The sequence below is a fragment of the Balaenoptera ricei genome, chromosome 10 (genome assembly GCF_028023285.1).
Source record: "Balaenoptera ricei isolate mBalRic1 chromosome 10, mBalRic1.hap2, whole genome shotgun sequence".
In the NCBI taxonomy this organism is placed as follows: domain Eukaryota; kingdom Metazoa; phylum Chordata; class Mammalia; order Artiodactyla; family Balaenopteridae; genus Balaenoptera; species Balaenoptera ricei.
Genome location: NC_082648.1, coordinates 14975578 through 14992867, shown reverse-complemented (window position 1 = coordinate 14992867; position 17290 = coordinate 14975578). Strand labels below are relative to the sequence as shown.

At 35.2% G+C, this 17290-nt stretch overlaps 1 protein-coding gene across 3 annotated transcripts in view; it reads right to left on the bottom strand.

The window, feature by feature from the left end:
* PIK3C2G (phosphatidylinositol-4-phosphate 3-kinase catalytic subunit type 2 gamma) overlaps positions 1-14986 on the bottom strand; it is a 358923-nt gene extending 343937 nt beyond the window's left edge. For 2 of the 3 annotated variants that reach the window (XM_059934511.1, XM_059934512.1), the window contains exons 1-2: positions 14321-14986; positions 9609-9691 (exon numbers count right to left, since the gene is read on the bottom strand). In XM_059934511.1, coding sequence (XP_059790494.1) covers positions 9609-9691; positions 14321-14986 — 749 coding nt within the window. The remainder of the gene's footprint in view (positions 1-9608; positions 9692-14320) is intronic. The other variant, XM_059934513.1, reaches the window with a different exon arrangement.
* Positions 14987-17290: the final 2304 nt, after the last annotated feature.

Sequence of the window (17290 nt, the reverse complement as noted above, 5' to 3'; positions counted from 1 at the left end):
TGTGGTATAGTGCTATTAGCTAGGCTAGATTGGTAAAGATTACAATTAAACCAAAAGCAACTGTAAAGCTCTGGTCTTTACGTTTTCCCTGGGGCACCTCATTTGAAGCAGTTAAGAATACATTGTCACTTATAAAACATGAAAACTCACTCTGAACAGTGATTGCTTGCTTGCTTCACTGACATTGCCTTTTGAAGCATGAACTCCTCCCCTTGGTTTTGGCTCATGCCTTTGTCAAGGCAGAAGTCACTCATCTATTATTTATTCATTTATTGATGAATAAATGCTCTTGTTTGTGTCAAACTGGTAAATACCATTCTTGGCAGCCCATTTTCTTTAAATTTGGGGTTTTACACAAATCTTTGGCTTTTACGTAAATAATTGAGCCCAGAAGTCATTTGTACATTCTGAACAATTACTGCGTCAGAAAGTTAGAGAATTGGAAAATAGTTTATCCTTGGAGTCAGAAGCCTTGAGTTTGAATACTGACTCTTTTTTAATTAAAAAAAATTTTTTTAACATCTTTATTGGCATATAATTACTTTACAATGGTGTGTTAGTTTCTGCTTTATAACAAAGTGAATCAGCTATACATATACATATATCCCCATAACTCCTCCTTTTATTCAGTAGTTTTATGGTCAGAGGCAAGTTGTATGACCAGTTTCTTTGTTTGCACAAATGAGGATATTTATATCTACTTTAAAGGTTTATGAGAGAAAAGGCATATAAAAGACTTTTATAGAATGTAAAGCAATATATCCATGTAATGTATCATAATTATCATTATATTATTACAGCTGAATCCCTATAGAGCCATATTTTATGCCCATATGTAGAATTTAGCATAAAATTATTTGTAACTAGATATTTAAAATGCTTTTGATGATGAATATGAAGTCCTAGGGTTTTTTCTTTTTTTGTTAATTTTGCAGACCTCTAAACTTTGTAGTGCTTTTCCTGAATGAAAAATTATGCATTCTGTATATGCATTCTATGTAATGTATCATATATATTACATCCTTGGCATTTATTCTAACTATTTTTGCAGCATTAAAGTAGTGTAGGCCCATTGAAGTAGCTCTATCTCTATGCCCTTAAACTCTACCAAAACATCCCCTCCTTGAGGGACCTCACAAATGGAAAAGTGTGTATTCACCCAATGGGTCTGGCATGTATCAAAATCACCTTTTTTTCTGGGTTCCATCCCCAAAGTTTTTGATTCAGTAGATATGTGGAGGATTACCCTGCCCCCCCCCCCCAATTTTTAGCAGTTTTCCAGATAAGCCAATACTACTGCTGCTCCAGAACTGCAGTTTAAGAACCACTGCTTAGGATAAAGGTATGGGCCACTCTTCCTTGTTATACCCTACAACAAAGGTTTGGACTCCAGTTCTGAATTGAGGAGCTTTATGATCTAGCATTCAACCATATGATAAGGTACTACTCAATGTATACATACATGATTTAACCTTCTACCATTTTGGAGAGTTAAATTTAAAATGTAAGTTCATGACTCATTCTTTCTTAAACCTTCGCTGAGCATCTACTGTGGGCCAAAAACTTTTTTCATGTGCTATGACATTTTATTGTATTTTTAATAAAAATATGACATATTTCTTGAGAGATGTGCCTTAAAAGTATGTCACGGAGATTAACCAAGATGGCGGAGTAGAAGGACGTGCTCTCACTCCCTCTTGTGAGAGCACCAGAATCACAACTGGCTGCTGGACAATCATTGACAGGAAGACCCTGGACTTCACCAAGGAGGATACCCCACGTCCAAGGACAGAGGAGAAGCCACAGTGAGACGGTAGGAGGGGCGCAATCAGAGTAAAATCAAATCCCATAACTGCTGGGTGGGTGACTCACAGACTGGCGAACACTTATACCACAGAAGTCCACCCACTGGAGTAAAGGTTCTGGGCCCCACGTCAGGCTTCCCAACCTGGGGGTCTGGCAACGGGAGGAGGAATTCCTAGAGAATCAGACTTTGAAGCCTAGTGGGAATTGATTGCAGGACTTTGACAGGACTGGGGGAAACAGAGACCCCACTCTTGGAGGGCACACACAAAGTAATGTGTGCATCGGGACCCAGGGGAAGGAGCAGTGACCCTGGGGGAGACTGAACCAGACCTACCTGCTGGTGTTGGGGGGTCTCCTGCAGAGGCGAGTGGTGGCTCTGTTTCACCGTGGGGATAAGGACACTGGCAGCAGAGGTTCTGGGAAGTTCTCCTTGGCGTGAGCCCTCCCAGAGTCTGCCATTAACCCCACCAAAGAGCACGGGTAGGCTCCAGTGTTGGGTTGCCTCAGGCAAAACAGCCAACAGGGAGGGAACCCAGCCCCACCCATCAACAGTCAAGTGGATTAAGGTTTTACTGAGCTCTGACCGCCACCAGAGCCTCCCATCAAGCCTCTTAGATAGCCTCAACCACCAGAGGGCAGACAACAGAAGCAAGAAAAACTATAATCCTGCAGCCTGTGGACCAAAAACCACAGTTACAGAAAGATAGAGAAGATGAAAAGGCAGAGGGCTATGTACCAGATGAAGGAACAAGAAAAAACCCCAGAAAAACAACTAAATGAAGTGGAGATAGGCAACCTTCCAGAAAAAGCATTCAGAATAATGATAGTGAAGATGATCCAGGACCTTGGAATAAGAATGGAGGCAAAGATTGAGAAGATGCAAGAAATGATTAACAAAGACCTAGAAGAATTAAAGAACAAACAAACAGAGATGACCAATACAATAACTGAAATGAAAACTACACTAGAAGGAATCAATAGCAGAATAACTGAGGCAGAAGAACGGATAAGTGACCTGGAAGACAGAATGATGGAATTCACTGCTGCGGAACAGACTAAAGAAAAAAGAATGAAAAGAAATGAAGACAGCCTAAGAGACCTCTGGGACAACATTAAACGCAACAACATTCGCATTATAGGGGTCCCAGAAGGAGAAGAGAGAGAGAAAGGACCAGAGAAAATATTTGAAGAGATTATAGTCGAAAACTTCCCTAACATAGGAAAGGAAATAGCCACCCAAGTCCAGGAAGCGCAGAGAGTCCCATACAGGATAAACCCAAGGAGAAACACGCCGAGACACATAGTAATCAAAGTGGCAAAAATTAAAGACAAAGAAAAATTATTGAAAGCAGCAAGGGAAAAACGACAAATAACATACAAGGGAACTCCCATAAGGTTAACAGCTGATTTCTCAGCAGAAACTCTGCAAGCCAGAAGGGAGTGGCATGATATACTTAAAGTGATGAAAGGGAAGAACCTACAACCAAGATTACTCTACCCGGCAAGGATCTCATTTAGATTTGATGGAGAAATCAAAAGCTTTACAGACAAGCAAAAGCTAAGAGAATTCAGCACCACCAAACCAGCTCTACAGCAAATGCTAAAGGAACTTCTCTAAGTGGGAAACACAAGAGAAGAAAAGGACCTACAAAAACAAACCCAAAACAATTAAGAAAATGGTCATAGGAACATACATATCGATAATTACCTTAAACGTGAATGGATTAAATGCCCCAACCAAAAGACATAGACTGGCTGAATGGATACAAAAACAAGACCCATATATATGCTGTCTACAAGAGACCCACTTTAGACCTAGGGACACATACAGACTGAAAGTGAGGGGATGGAAAAAGATATTCCATGCAAATGGAAATCAAAAGAAAGCTGGAGTAGCTATACTCATATCAGATAAAATAGACTTTAAAATAAAGAATGTTACAAGAGACAAGGAAGGACACTACATAATGATCCAGGGATCAATCCAAGAAGAAGATATAACAATTATAAATATATATGCACCCAACATAGGAGCACCTCAATACATAAGGCAACTGCTAACAGCTATAAAAGAGGAAATTGACAGTAACACAATAATAGTGGGGGACTTTAACACCTCACTTACACCAATGGACAGATCATCCAAAATGAAAATAAATAAGGAAACAGAAGCTTTAAATGACACAGTAGACCAGATAGATTTAATTGATATATATAGGACATTCCATCCAAAAACAGCAGATTACACGTTCTTCTCAAGTGCGCACGGAACATTCTCCAAGATAGATCACACCTTGGGTCACAAATCAAGTCTCAGTAAATTTAAGAAAATTGAAATCATATTAAGCATCTTTTCTGACCACAACGCTATGAGATTAGAAATGAATTACAGGGAAAAAAACGTAAAAAGGACAAACACATGGAGGCTAAACAATACGTTACTAAATAACCAAGAGATCACTGAAGAAATCAAAGAGGAAATAAAAAAATACCTAGAGACAAATGACAATGAAAACACGACGACCCAAAACCTATGGGATGCAGCAAAAGCGGTTCTAAGAGGGAAGTTTATAGCTATACAAGCCTACCTCAAGAAACAAGAAAAATCTCAAGTAAACAATCTAACCTTACACCTAAAGAAACTAGAGAAAGAAGAACAAACAAAACCCAAAGTTAGCAGAAGGAAAGAAATCATAAAGATCAGAGCAGAAATAAATGAAATAGAAACAAAGAAAACAATAGCAAAGATCAATAAAACTAAAAGTTGGTTCTTTGAGAAGATAAACAAAATTGATAAGCCATTAGCCAGACTCATCAAGAAAAAGAGGGAGAGGACTCAAATCAATAAAATCAGAAATGAAAAAGGAGAAGTTACAACAGACACCGCAGAAATACAAAGCATCCTAAGAGACTACTACAAGCAACTTTATGCCAATAAAATGGACAACCTGGAAGAAATGGACAAATTCTTAGAAAGGTATAACCTTCCAAGACTGAACCCGGAAGAAACAGAAAATATGAACAGACCAATCACAAGTAATGAAATTGAAACTGTGATTAAAAATCTTCCAACAAACAAAAGTCCAGGACCAGATGGCTTCACAGGTGAATTCTATCAAACATTTAGAGAAGAGCTAACACCCATCCTTCTCAAACTCTTCCAAAAAATTGCAGAGGAAGGAACACTCCCAAACTCATTCTATGAGGCCACCATCACCCTGATACCAAAACCAGACAAAGACACTACAAAAAAAGGAAATTACAGACCAATATCACTGATGAATATAGATGCAAAAATCCTCAACAAAATACAGCAAACAGAATCCAACAACACATTAAAAGGATCATACACCACGATCAAGTGGGATTTATCCCAGGGATGCAAGGATTCTTCAATATACGCAAATCAATCAATGTGATACACCATATTAACAAACTGAAGAATAAAAACCATAGGATCATCTCAATAGATGCAGAAAAAGCTTTTGACAAAATTCAACACCCATTTCTGATAAAAACTCTCCAGAAAGTGGGCATAGAGGGAACCTACCTCAACATAATAAAGGCCATATATGACAAACCCACAGCAAACATCATTCTCAATGGTGAAAAACTGAAAGCATTTCCTCTAAGATCAGGAACGAGACAAGGATGTCCACTCTCACCACTATTATTCAACATAGTTTTGGAAGTCCTAGCCACGGCAATCAGAGAAGAAAAAGAAATAAAAGGAATACAAACTGGAAAAGAAGAAGTAAAACTGTCACTGTTTGCGGCTGACATGATACTATACATAGAGAATCCTAAAACTGCCACCAGAAAACTGCTAGAGCTAATTAATGAATATGGTGAAGTTGCAGGATATGAAATTAATGCCCAGAAATCTCTTGCATTCCTATACACTAATGATGAAAAATCTGAAAGAGAAATTATGGAAACACTCCCATTTACCATTGCAACAAAAAGAATAAAATACCTAGGAATAAACCTACCTAGGGAGACAAAAGACCTGTATGCAGAAAACTATAAGACACTGATGAAAGAAATTAAAGATGATACCAACAGATGGAGAGATATACCATGTTCTTGGATTGGAAGAATCAACATTGTGAAAATGAGTATACTACCCAAAGCAATCTACAGATTCAATGCAATCCCTATCAAATTACCAATGGCATTTTTTACGGAGCTAGAACAAATCATCTTAAAATTTGTATGGAGACACAAAGGACCCCGAATAGCCAAAGCAGTCTTGAGGCAAAAAAATGGAGCTGGAGGAATCAGACGCCCTGACTTCAGACTATACTACAAAGCTACAGTAATCAAGACAATATGGTACTGGCACAAAAACAGAAACATAGATCAATGGAACAAGATAGAAAGCCCAGAGATTAACCCACGCACCTATGGTCAACTAATCTATGACAAAGGAGGCAAAGATATACAATGGAGAAAAGACAGTCTCTTCAATAAGTGGTGCTGGGAAAACTGGACAGCTACAGGTAAAAGAATGAAATTAGAATACTCCCTAACACCATACACAAAAATAAACTCAAAGTGGATTAGAGACCTAAATATAAGACTGGACACTATAAAACTCTTAGAGGAAAACATAGGAAGAACACTCTTTGACATAAATCACAGCAAGATCTTTTTTGATCCACCTCCTAGAGTAATGGAAATAAAAACAAAAATAAACAAGTGGGACCTAATGAAACTTCAAAGCTTTTGCACAGCAAAGGAAACCATAAACAAGACGAAAAGACAACCCTCAGAATGGGAGAAAATATTTGCAAATGAATCAACGGACAAAGGATTAATCTCCAAAATATATAAACAGCTCATTCAGCTCAATATCAAAGAAACAAACACCCCAATCCAAAAATGGGCAGAAGACCTAAATAGACATTTCTCCAAAGAAGACATACAGACGGCCATGAAGCACATGAAAAGATGCTCAACATCACTAATTATTAGAGAAATGCAAATCAAAACTACAATGAGGTATCACCTCACTCCTGTTAGAATGGGCATCATCAGAAAATCTACAAACAACAAATGCTGGAGAGGGTGTGGTGAAAAGGGAAACCTCTTGCACTGTTGGTGGGAATGTAAATTGATACAGCCGCTATGAACATATGGAGGTTCCTTAAAAAACTAAAAATAGAATTACCATATGACCCAGCAATCCCACTACTGGGCATATACCCAGAGAAAACCGTAATTCAAAAAGACACATGCACCCGAATGTTCATTGCAGCACTATTTACAATAGCCAGGTCATGGAAGCAACCTAAATGCCCATCAACAGACAAATGGATAAAGAAGAAGTGGTACATATATACAATGGAATATTACTCAGCCATAAAAAGGAACGAAATTGAGTCATTTGTTGAGACGTGGATGGATCTAGAGACTGTCATACAGAGTGAAGTAAGTCAGAAAGAGAAAAACAAATATCGTATATTAATGCATGTATGTGGAACCTAGAAAAATGGTACAGATGAGCCAGTTTGCAGGGCAGAAGTTGAGACACAGATGTAGAGAATGGACATATGGACACCAAGGGGGGAAAACTGTGGTGGGGTGGGGATGGTGGTGTGCTGAATTGGGCGATTGGGATTGACATGTATACACTGATGTGTATAAAACTGATGCCTAATAAGAACCTGCAGTATAAAAAAACAAACAAAACAACTAATACTAAACTTTCATTGGGTTATTTGTATGGAAATATGTTAATATAAATGTTTCAGATATTACATGAAATTTCTAAAAATCTTATATTTGTATTTGTATGGAAATATGTATGGAAATATGTTAATATAAATGTTTCAGACATTACATGAAATTTCTAAAAATCTTATATTTGTATTTGTATGGAAATATGTATGGAAATATGTTAATATAAATGTTTCAGACATTAAAAAAAAAAAGTATGTCACAACAAGAAACCAAATCCCACAAATTAGAGAGCCTCTTTAAGGGTGTATGGCGGGAATTAGGTAAGGTTATTTAAATGTTAGGAAAAAAAAACACTGATGAAATTGGATATATAAATCCATTCTATATGGCTTTCCAGAAATTTTGGAGACCCTCTTAAGAAACTTGGCTTTCAAATTCAGTTCTGTCTTCTTTTGAATTAAGAGCTTTGGATAGCACCTAGCACATATTAGGTCCTCAAAGATATTTGCTATTGAGTGAATAGTGTGTTTGTGTACAAAATAATTATGCATATATAAATTTAATTATCTTTATATGAGTATTTGTCAACAAAAATTATAGAAAACCAAAAAAATGTGTAAATATAACCCTTATCTTCTTTTTACTACTTTAAAGTTTATTGTTGTTTGGTTGCCTTTTTTAGTACTCATGGTTACTTTGAAAGAAACCATTGGAAAAAAATTCCATTTAAGAATTTTAAAATGTACCATGAGCTACTGACAAACCATCACATAAAATATTTTCATGTCACTATTGCATTCACAAGAAGATTTCATCAAAGAATATTATATTCTCTTGAAAAAAAAAAGTGATGGGAGAGACTAATAATAAGTGTTTTTTGATGGAGCTATACCAGGTATTACCTTGTGATATTGAGAGAGCTATTTCTTACACTCAGAGGGTAGAAATTATCACATCTTAGATTTAAAGTGTCAAGTTCCTGGCAATGCTTGTCAGGTTGTTACAGTGGGTAGCTCATTCCTGACAGAATCAATATTTATATCTGTAAAGATCCTAATTAGGAATCCAAAGTGCCATTTAAAATATTCTTCTGTGAACTGGAGCAAGAAATTAATTAAAGATTGAATATAGGTTCATGGATTTGAACTGCTTTGTTTTGTATTTTGTATGTGTGCCTTTCGGTTCTTCCAATGTGGTGACAAATTTTTTAACTTGACTTTGCTTTTTTGTTTGCTTGCTTGTTCTTCATTTGAATATCTGTCATGCATTGACTAGTTATTAGGCATTCAGATAGCCTTTTAAGGTAGTGATTAAATAAATGATTCAAATCTTTAATCCCAAATGATTCTTTAGCAGGCCGCTGCTATAGCTGACAAATAAGCTAATGTTTATTTATATGTATATTTATTATATTTAAAACAGCCAAAAAAGGATAAAAATCAAGATAACTAAAATGTAAGTGCATTAATTTTTCAAAATTTTCAGGAATCTTAGCAATAGAAGAGATGGCATTATATAAATTTTAATTGATAATAAAAGATTGGTCTTTAAAAAAGAGGCATCTACCTTTATAAGTTCTTTTTTTAGATTAGCAAAAAGCGGATCTGGGATCTGGGATCCCCTTGTGATCAAATTTGTTTTTCAGTGGACAAACACCCATGCACTTGTTCAACATTCTGGCAGCCCATTCAGGGTAAGATTGAGTTATTAAGCAGAAGGTACTCTCATCATTCTAAATAGTATATCCCAGGTAAGAAGGATAAATCTGTGCTAATTTGGAACAGAGCCAAATAAGTCAGTCACTTATGTGCCATTAAATGAGAAATTAATTCACTGCAAACTAAGCTATCAACAAACAGCAAGGGCAAGACTGAAATTATAAAACATTCGTCTGTAGCCAAATTTTCAGGGGAAAAATTTATTTGACTATAAACAACAAAAGCAATACCAGAAGTTGATTAAGAACTAATTTGTCATAACTTTATACTTCTAACTATGTTAAAAAATTATAGAGCTTTAACATTTTATATGCAAGATTAATCAGTTCAGCGATGTTAAAATAGACAAATTTATGCAGGTACAGAAATTTCTAAGTTTAATGGAATAGCAACACTTACTTTTTTACTTTGTTGCAAAAGGAGGCCAGACTTCTATTACTGCCCTCAGGTACCTCAACCAGCTGAATGGAACAACCTGTCAGCTTAAAATAAAAACTGTTAAATTAAAATAGCTTGGTGTGGAGAAAAGATTAATACAATTCTAAAATTTTTATTTTGTTTTAAAAAGCCATTATGTTTTTAATTTTATTTTTAAAAAATTTACTGAAGCAATACATATGGAAAAATACATAAATTTTAAATATATAATTTGAGTTTTGAGGAATATATGCAACTGTGAATATTAATATCCAATCAAAAAATATAGAACATTTCTATCACTTTAGAAAGTTCCCCCATATCTCCTTCTGTCAATCTGAACATCTATTTGGTAACTGTTAATTCAGATTTCTATCACCATAGATTAATGAATGTGCTGTTTTGTTTCTGGCTTCTTTCATTTATTTTATTTTATTTTATTTTTTTAAAATTTATTTTATGGCTTTGTTGGGTCTTCGTTTCTGTGCGAGGGCTTTCTCTAGTTGTGGCAAGCGGGGGCCACTCTTCATCGCAGTGCGCGGGCCTCTCACTATCGCGGCCTCTCTTGTTGCGGAGCACAGGCTCCAGATGCGCAGGCTCAGTAATTGTGGCTCACGGGCCCAGCTGCTCCACAGCACGTGGGATCTTCCCAGACCAGAGCTTGAACCTGTGTCCCCTGCATTGGCAGGCAGATTCTCAACCACTGCGCCACCAGGGAAGCTCCTGGCTTCTTTCATTTAAATGGTATATGTTTTAAAATTTATGTTGTCATATGTATCAATAGTTCATCTTTTTTTATTGCCTATTAGTAGTATTCTATTGCATGAATATTCCATAGTTTGTTTATCTGTCTTCCTGTTGATAAACAGTTGTGTTATTTGTAGTTTTGGGGTATTGTAAAGAAAACTATTAATTTTCATATACAAGTGTGTTTTGGACATGTGCTTCACTTCTTGTGAATAAATCCATAAACGGCTCAGTTAAAGAAATAATTTTGCTTTATGTATTTTGGAGCCATTATTAGGTACATCTACATTTAAATTTATTAAGTCTTCCTGATTGACTGTTTTATTATTATGAAATGACCCTTTTCTTTCTCTAATAATACCCTGCCTTAAGCTTCATTTTCTGATATTAATAACCACACACAGATTTGTTTTGCTGGTTGAATGTTAAATATTTTTACTTTTTTTAAACTTTCAACCTGTCTGTGCCTTTGTTTTTCAAATTTGACTCTTGTAAAAAATAAAGCCTTTCTTTTTTATCTAGTTTGTCAATTTCTCCCTTTTATTTGGAATATATTTAGTATATTTATGGGTATTGTTAGATTTAAGACTGCCATGTTCATATGTGCTTCTAGTTGTTTCTTCTGTTTTATTTTGTTCTTCTATTTCTCCTTCCCTGATTTTTGCAGTTTGATTTTTTATCCTGTTTTATTTAATTTCTCTGTTGGATTTTTAGTTTTTCTTCTTTGTACTATATTTTTAGTGATTATACTAGCTTAGAACTTACAATATGCATCATAAATATTTCACAGTTTACTTAAAGTTAATATTGTGCCACTGCATTTAAAATTTAAGAATTTCCAATAGCAGATAACATTTACCCTCCCTTCATCTTCTATTCTCTTATTGTCTTTTATCTTTTGTTTACATATACAACAACTCTGACAATGAAATACTGTTTTTTTTTGCTTTAAACAGTCAACTGTCTTTCAAAAAATTAAGATAAAAGTAGTTTTTCATGTTTACTAACATATTTACCATTTTTGCTGCTCTTTTTTCCTTTCTAGATTCCATCTGGTATCATTTTCTTTGCATCCAAAGACTGACTTCAGTTTTTTTTGTGTGCGTATGAGCTGACTGATTTCTCTCAACATTTGTTTATATGATAATATATTTATTTTAAATTTTCAAGCATGTACTCAATGAGTTAAAGAAGTATGGATTCTTTTCTTTTTTTATAGAGCTTTAAAAATGCTATTCCACTGTCATCTGGCTTCCATCGTTTCTGATGAGATAATGCTTTAATTCAGATTGTTGTTCCACTGCATGAAATTTTTTTCCCCCTTTCTGCCACCTTTTATGATGTTCTTTTCAACTTTGGTCTTCATATGTTTGAGTATAACATGTCTACATGTGGTTGTCTTTGCATTTATTCTGTTTGGGATTTATTGAGTTTCTTAAATCTGTAATTTGATACTTTATACAAGAGTTGGAGAAAATTTCAGAGCATTATTTCTTCAAATGAATTTTTCTCTCTTTCCTTTCCTCTCCTGCTAGCATTCCAAAATTATCCATATATTAGGCTCCTTATCTCCTAAGTTTCTTAGTCCCTGCTCACTTTTATATAATTCTTTTATTTTCTCTTCTTCAGTTTGGGTAATTTCTATTCTTTTTCTTTTTTTCTCTCTTTTTTTAATAAGTTTATTTATTTTATTTATATTTATTTTTGGCTGCATTGGGTCTTCATTGCTGCGTGCGGGCTTTCTCTAGTTGTGGCGAGCGGGGGCTACTCTTCGTTGCAGTGTGCGGGCTTCTCATTGCGGTGGCTTCTCTTGTGGAGCACGGGCTCTAGGTGCGCGGACTTCAGTAGTTGTGGCGCATAGGCTCAGTAGTTGTGGCACATGGGTTTAGTTGTTCCGTGGCATGTGGGATCTTCCCAGACCAGGGCTTGAACCTGTGTCCCCTGCATTGGCAGGTGGATTCTTAATCACTGCACCACCAGGGAAGCCCTATTCTTTTTCTTTCAAGTACTGTTTTTCCCCTGTCATCTTATATCTGTTTTTAAGCACACCCAGTGACTTTTTAACTACAGATAATATATTTATATTACTAAATTTTCCATTAGTCTTTGTTTGTTTTTTCATAGTTTCTAATTTCCTTCTGAGATTCCTCATTTGTCTACTCATTATGTTCATCTTTACTTCATCTTCTTGAACATCCTTTTAATAATCTCCTTAAAGTCCCCATCTGTTAATTCCAACATCTGTTCTATCACAGAATCTCTATTCACTGGGTTATTTTCTTGATTATGGTTCAGAATTCCCTGTTCTTTATGCATCCGTGCATTTGTTATTAAATGTTGGATATTGTAGATGACACATTAGGAATTGTTTTTACAAAGTGCAATTTTTCTCTGGTAGGCAGGCAGTTAAGATCGTTTTGGTCTTGTCAGCCTCGATTTTATTTTTTTGTGGGGCCACATGTAAGTTAATAGGTAGAACATTTACTTTAGAGCACAATTTTTACTCTTAAGAGATAGCTTTGTGTGATCTCAAATGAATGCCTGAAGTTCTCAGCTCAGTGTCTTCTCTCGCTGGGTCAGGACTTTGGCACTGCATAACTTCTACTTGTGTGTGGTGAACACAACCTCTTGGCCAACAATCTGCAGTAAATCTCGCATAGAGTCCTGACTCCCACGCATTGCATAGTTCCTTCTGTGGTCTGCCCTACGAATTACAGCTTCCTTTGCAGCCTGGAACTGCAGTCTCTGCCTCCTCAGTTTAGTGATATTGCTGCTCAAATTGGGCTCCACTAGTCTGCCTAGCAGCAGGAAAGAGCCCTGAAGACACCAGGATGATCATAACAACACTTTGGTGTTTCCCTTCTCTTAAGGATTGATGTCTATACTGGCTGTTGTTCAATCCTGAAATCAGTTGCTTCATATATTTTGTCTAATTTCATAGTTTTCAGTGGTAAGGGAAAGTTTAGTACTTGTTACATTGTCATGATCAGAAGTAAAGGTTCCTAAAATTCATGCACTTTTAATTCAGATCATTTGAGGTATTACCTCTTCTGCAAGTGGCTCAGACACAATTAGTTGTTTCTTCTCTTATGAACTCATCCTCTCTATTACTTTACTGTGCTGCCATTATTGGTTTACAGGTTAATTTAAGCAATATGCTATTGCTGAAATCAGGTATTATGCATTTTCTTCTTTGCATTTGTTATGCCTAATCATATATAGTTTAAGAATATGATAAATAGTTGTTGAATAAATGAAAAATCCTCTTGTCTAACCCTGTAAATTACAGCTGAAATAATGTTTCATCATTTTACTGTTCAATTCTGGTTTCACTTGTGTTTAGACTCCGTATAAGCAGAGAAATGTTCAAATATTATACAAGAACCTCTGTGGTTACTAAATGATTGGAAAACTACTAATGAAACCATCAGGATGAATTGCACAATGATTACTTAATTTCCTACTCTTGGAATGTTCCCAAAAGAAGTTGCCTGCCAACAGTATAATTTAGTAGCCTCTGAGTAAAGGGACATTTTTCCTACCAATAATGATATGAAGTTTTAATTCATGGTAATATAACTCACAATATAAATGTAATGAAATGTATGTATGTTTCTATGTGTGCATAACGACACAATAAGAATAGAAAATACTATCATTTAAACCTCCAACTATGATATTTTTATCTAACAAAATGTAAATACTATAACATTTTATTTAGATTTGATGAAACCAGAACTTTAAAAATATTATAAAAAATTTTCTCTTTCTTTAGAAAAAATCATTAATTCAGGAACATGGAATTTGTGAATAAGTTATTTTTTCCCCAAAAGTATTAATAATATTAATACATTCCCCTAATTAAGATTAGTTACTCTCATTACCAAATTAACCCAGCACATTATTGAATGATTCTTTCAGATTCGTATTTTTAAGTTGACACATACCTCTTTGTTCTTTGGCCATGTACTTTCCCAGGTCCTGGGTAGAAAAGAACCTTTGAAGAGCATCAGAGATGGTTCCACAATGTTCATATTTCTACTGCTTTTATTTTCTTCTTTTGGCATCAAGTCAGTTGAGAAGGATGGATATGTAGGAGGAATGCTACATTCAAATCCTATATGGTAGTTATCCAGTTCACTCCGTGAATTAATTTCATCCACACTAGTGGATGATGGAGGTAAAATATTGAATCCGTAATCATCAGCACCATGGTATTTTCCTCTGGGGTTTCCCCAAAAGCTTTCTTTATTTATGTTTTGAGGATTTGGTAGCATGGAATGCCTAAAACCAATTACTCCTGTTTTATTAACTTGGTGACAGGAGAGTTCTGTGCTTTTAGAAGTGAATTCATTCAAGGATATTTGGTCTGCTTCATCTAATGAATGCCTTTTTGAGTCCCAGTGTGGTGCACTGGGCACAAAAATGGTGTTTTCTTCAATTTCTCTCTGATAGAGTGGGATTTTATTACTGATCTCATCTACTACATGATCAAAACCCAGACTGGTATGGCTAGGAAAAAGAGGTTGATTTACAGAGTGAAATTCTTGGTGCTTTTGCTGCTTTTCATGTGATTCACTGGGATTTAGATCTGTTTTCCAACAATATGCCATTCTTTATTTTATGTAACTGAGAGGGTTGACTCTGTTCCAAATATCTCCTAGATGATATTATAAAAGATGATAGGAATTTTCCTAGAAAAAGCATACAAGGAAACAAAAAACACTTTAATTAGAAATAAAAGAGCTTGCAAGAAAGAAATATGTTGAGTAAATACAAACAATTGTTATGAAGTTTCTCCTTAGCAAATGAAATAATTCCATGAGTAATATAAAACTGCATCAGGGCTCACAATATTAAAGTCCGAGGGAGAGTATTGACTTCAGAGACATTCATGAAACTCCTGTGATAGAAAAATAAGTCCACTTCAATTATGACGGGAGTTTCATGAATCAATCCAAAGACAATATTCCCCTTTGGACTCCTTTTCCTACTGAAAATCCACTTGCCGACAGCAGCATTATCTCCCTCAGTATTCAGTCATCTATCAGCATGCTAATATGCTAAAGTCTTTTTATTATCTTAAAAGTCTCTTCGTGATCAGCAGTTATTCCATCCCTAGATACAGTCTTAACTTCTTTCTTCTCTCCATAACCAATCATCTTATAGGTTGGCTAGATCCTTTTGTCTGTTCCCCAAAACTTCTTTGAATAATTGCAAACTTCTTTCATCATTTCTCCAGAACAACTTTCATTAAGTTTACTAATGAGTAAATTCAACTGATGTTTATCAGTCTCTGTTTTATCTCTCTGCAAAATTTGAGTCCGTTCATTCACTATCCTTCTTATTTTAACATTTCTTGCTGTGTCCTACTTTGGTTCTCTGTGACACTGTACTCTCTGAGTTCTTTGTTAGCTGTTTCTCAAGACTCCTTTGTCTATTACTCATTTTCTACCTGACCCTTGTCAGAGCTTCTTTTCTTCTCAATTATTTTCCTCTTGTAAGTTATTTCATACCTCCTGTGGTTTAAATTACCATCTATATGCCAGTGACTCCAAACTAGACCATTCTTATTATTATCTTCTCAGTGTCTCCACTTTGAATTTTTTTTTAACCTCTAAGAGAAAGTCCAAAACCTAAATCAAAATTCACCCAAGAACCTGCTCCTATCCTAGTGTCCTCTGTGACAGAAAATAACCCAGCCATTCACTCAGTTGTTTAGCCCAGAAACCAGGGTTTTATCTTTGAATCTTCCCACACCTTTATTCTTCTACATCCAATAAACCACAAGTTCCTGTAGGAAGTCTTTCTTCCTTTCTCTGTCTACCATTGCCACAATCCTAGTCTATAGTTTTCATCTTCTTACCTGCAATGTTACATTGTCTCTGAAACTGCTTCTACATTTTCTGCAATTCATTCCTCTGTCCTGTAGTCCATTTTTTAATATTATAGTGTTATGTTTAAGAGACTAACCATGTATCTCTCCTGGATACAGCTTTTCAGTGGTTTCCTACTGCCTCAGATAACATGTATAGATGTTACATATGTAAGATTTCTCTTTCCCATTAGATCATTAGGCCATGCTAGTGTTTCTCACTTATAACTCAGTACCTAGTACTTTGCTTTACTCAGACTAGTTACTCATTTATATTTATTGATCAAGTGATTTAATAAATTAGAAAAATTATAATAGAATTATAAGAAAATAAAATTGAAAAGTATTTGTCTCATTTTATGGATTTAATAATTCACTTAACAATTGTATGTCTGTTAAAGACAAAAACATTTTAAAGGATAATTATGATAATTGTTATCTATCAAATATTATTTCCTATCAATGTGTTTTACAATGGCAATTCATTTTTATTATATTGGCACCAAAATTTTACTTAAAACTCATGATCACTTGAGAAATAAGTGAATTAGATTTATTATACTTAACTCAGGAAATTGATAGGTTTGAGAAAGATTTTCAAGAGATGTAAATAAAATGTGTATAGAAGGAAATATAGCAGAGGGAGGAACACTCCCAAACACGTTCTACGAACCCATCATCACCCTGATACCAAAACCAGACAAAGATGTCAAAAAGAAGGAAACTACAAGCCAATATCACTGATGAACATAGATGCAAAAATCCTCAACAAAATATTAGCAAACAGAATCCAACAGCACATTAAAAGGATACTACACCGTGATCAAGTGGGATTTATCCCAGGAATGCAAGGATTCTTCAATATATGCAAATCAATCTGTGTGATAAACCATATTAACAAACTGAAGGAGAAAAACCATAGGATCATCTCAATAGATGCAGAAAAAGCTTTTGACAAAATTCAACACCCATTTATGATAAAAACACTCCAGGAAGTAGGCATAGAGGGAACTTACCTCAACATAATAAAGGCCATATATGC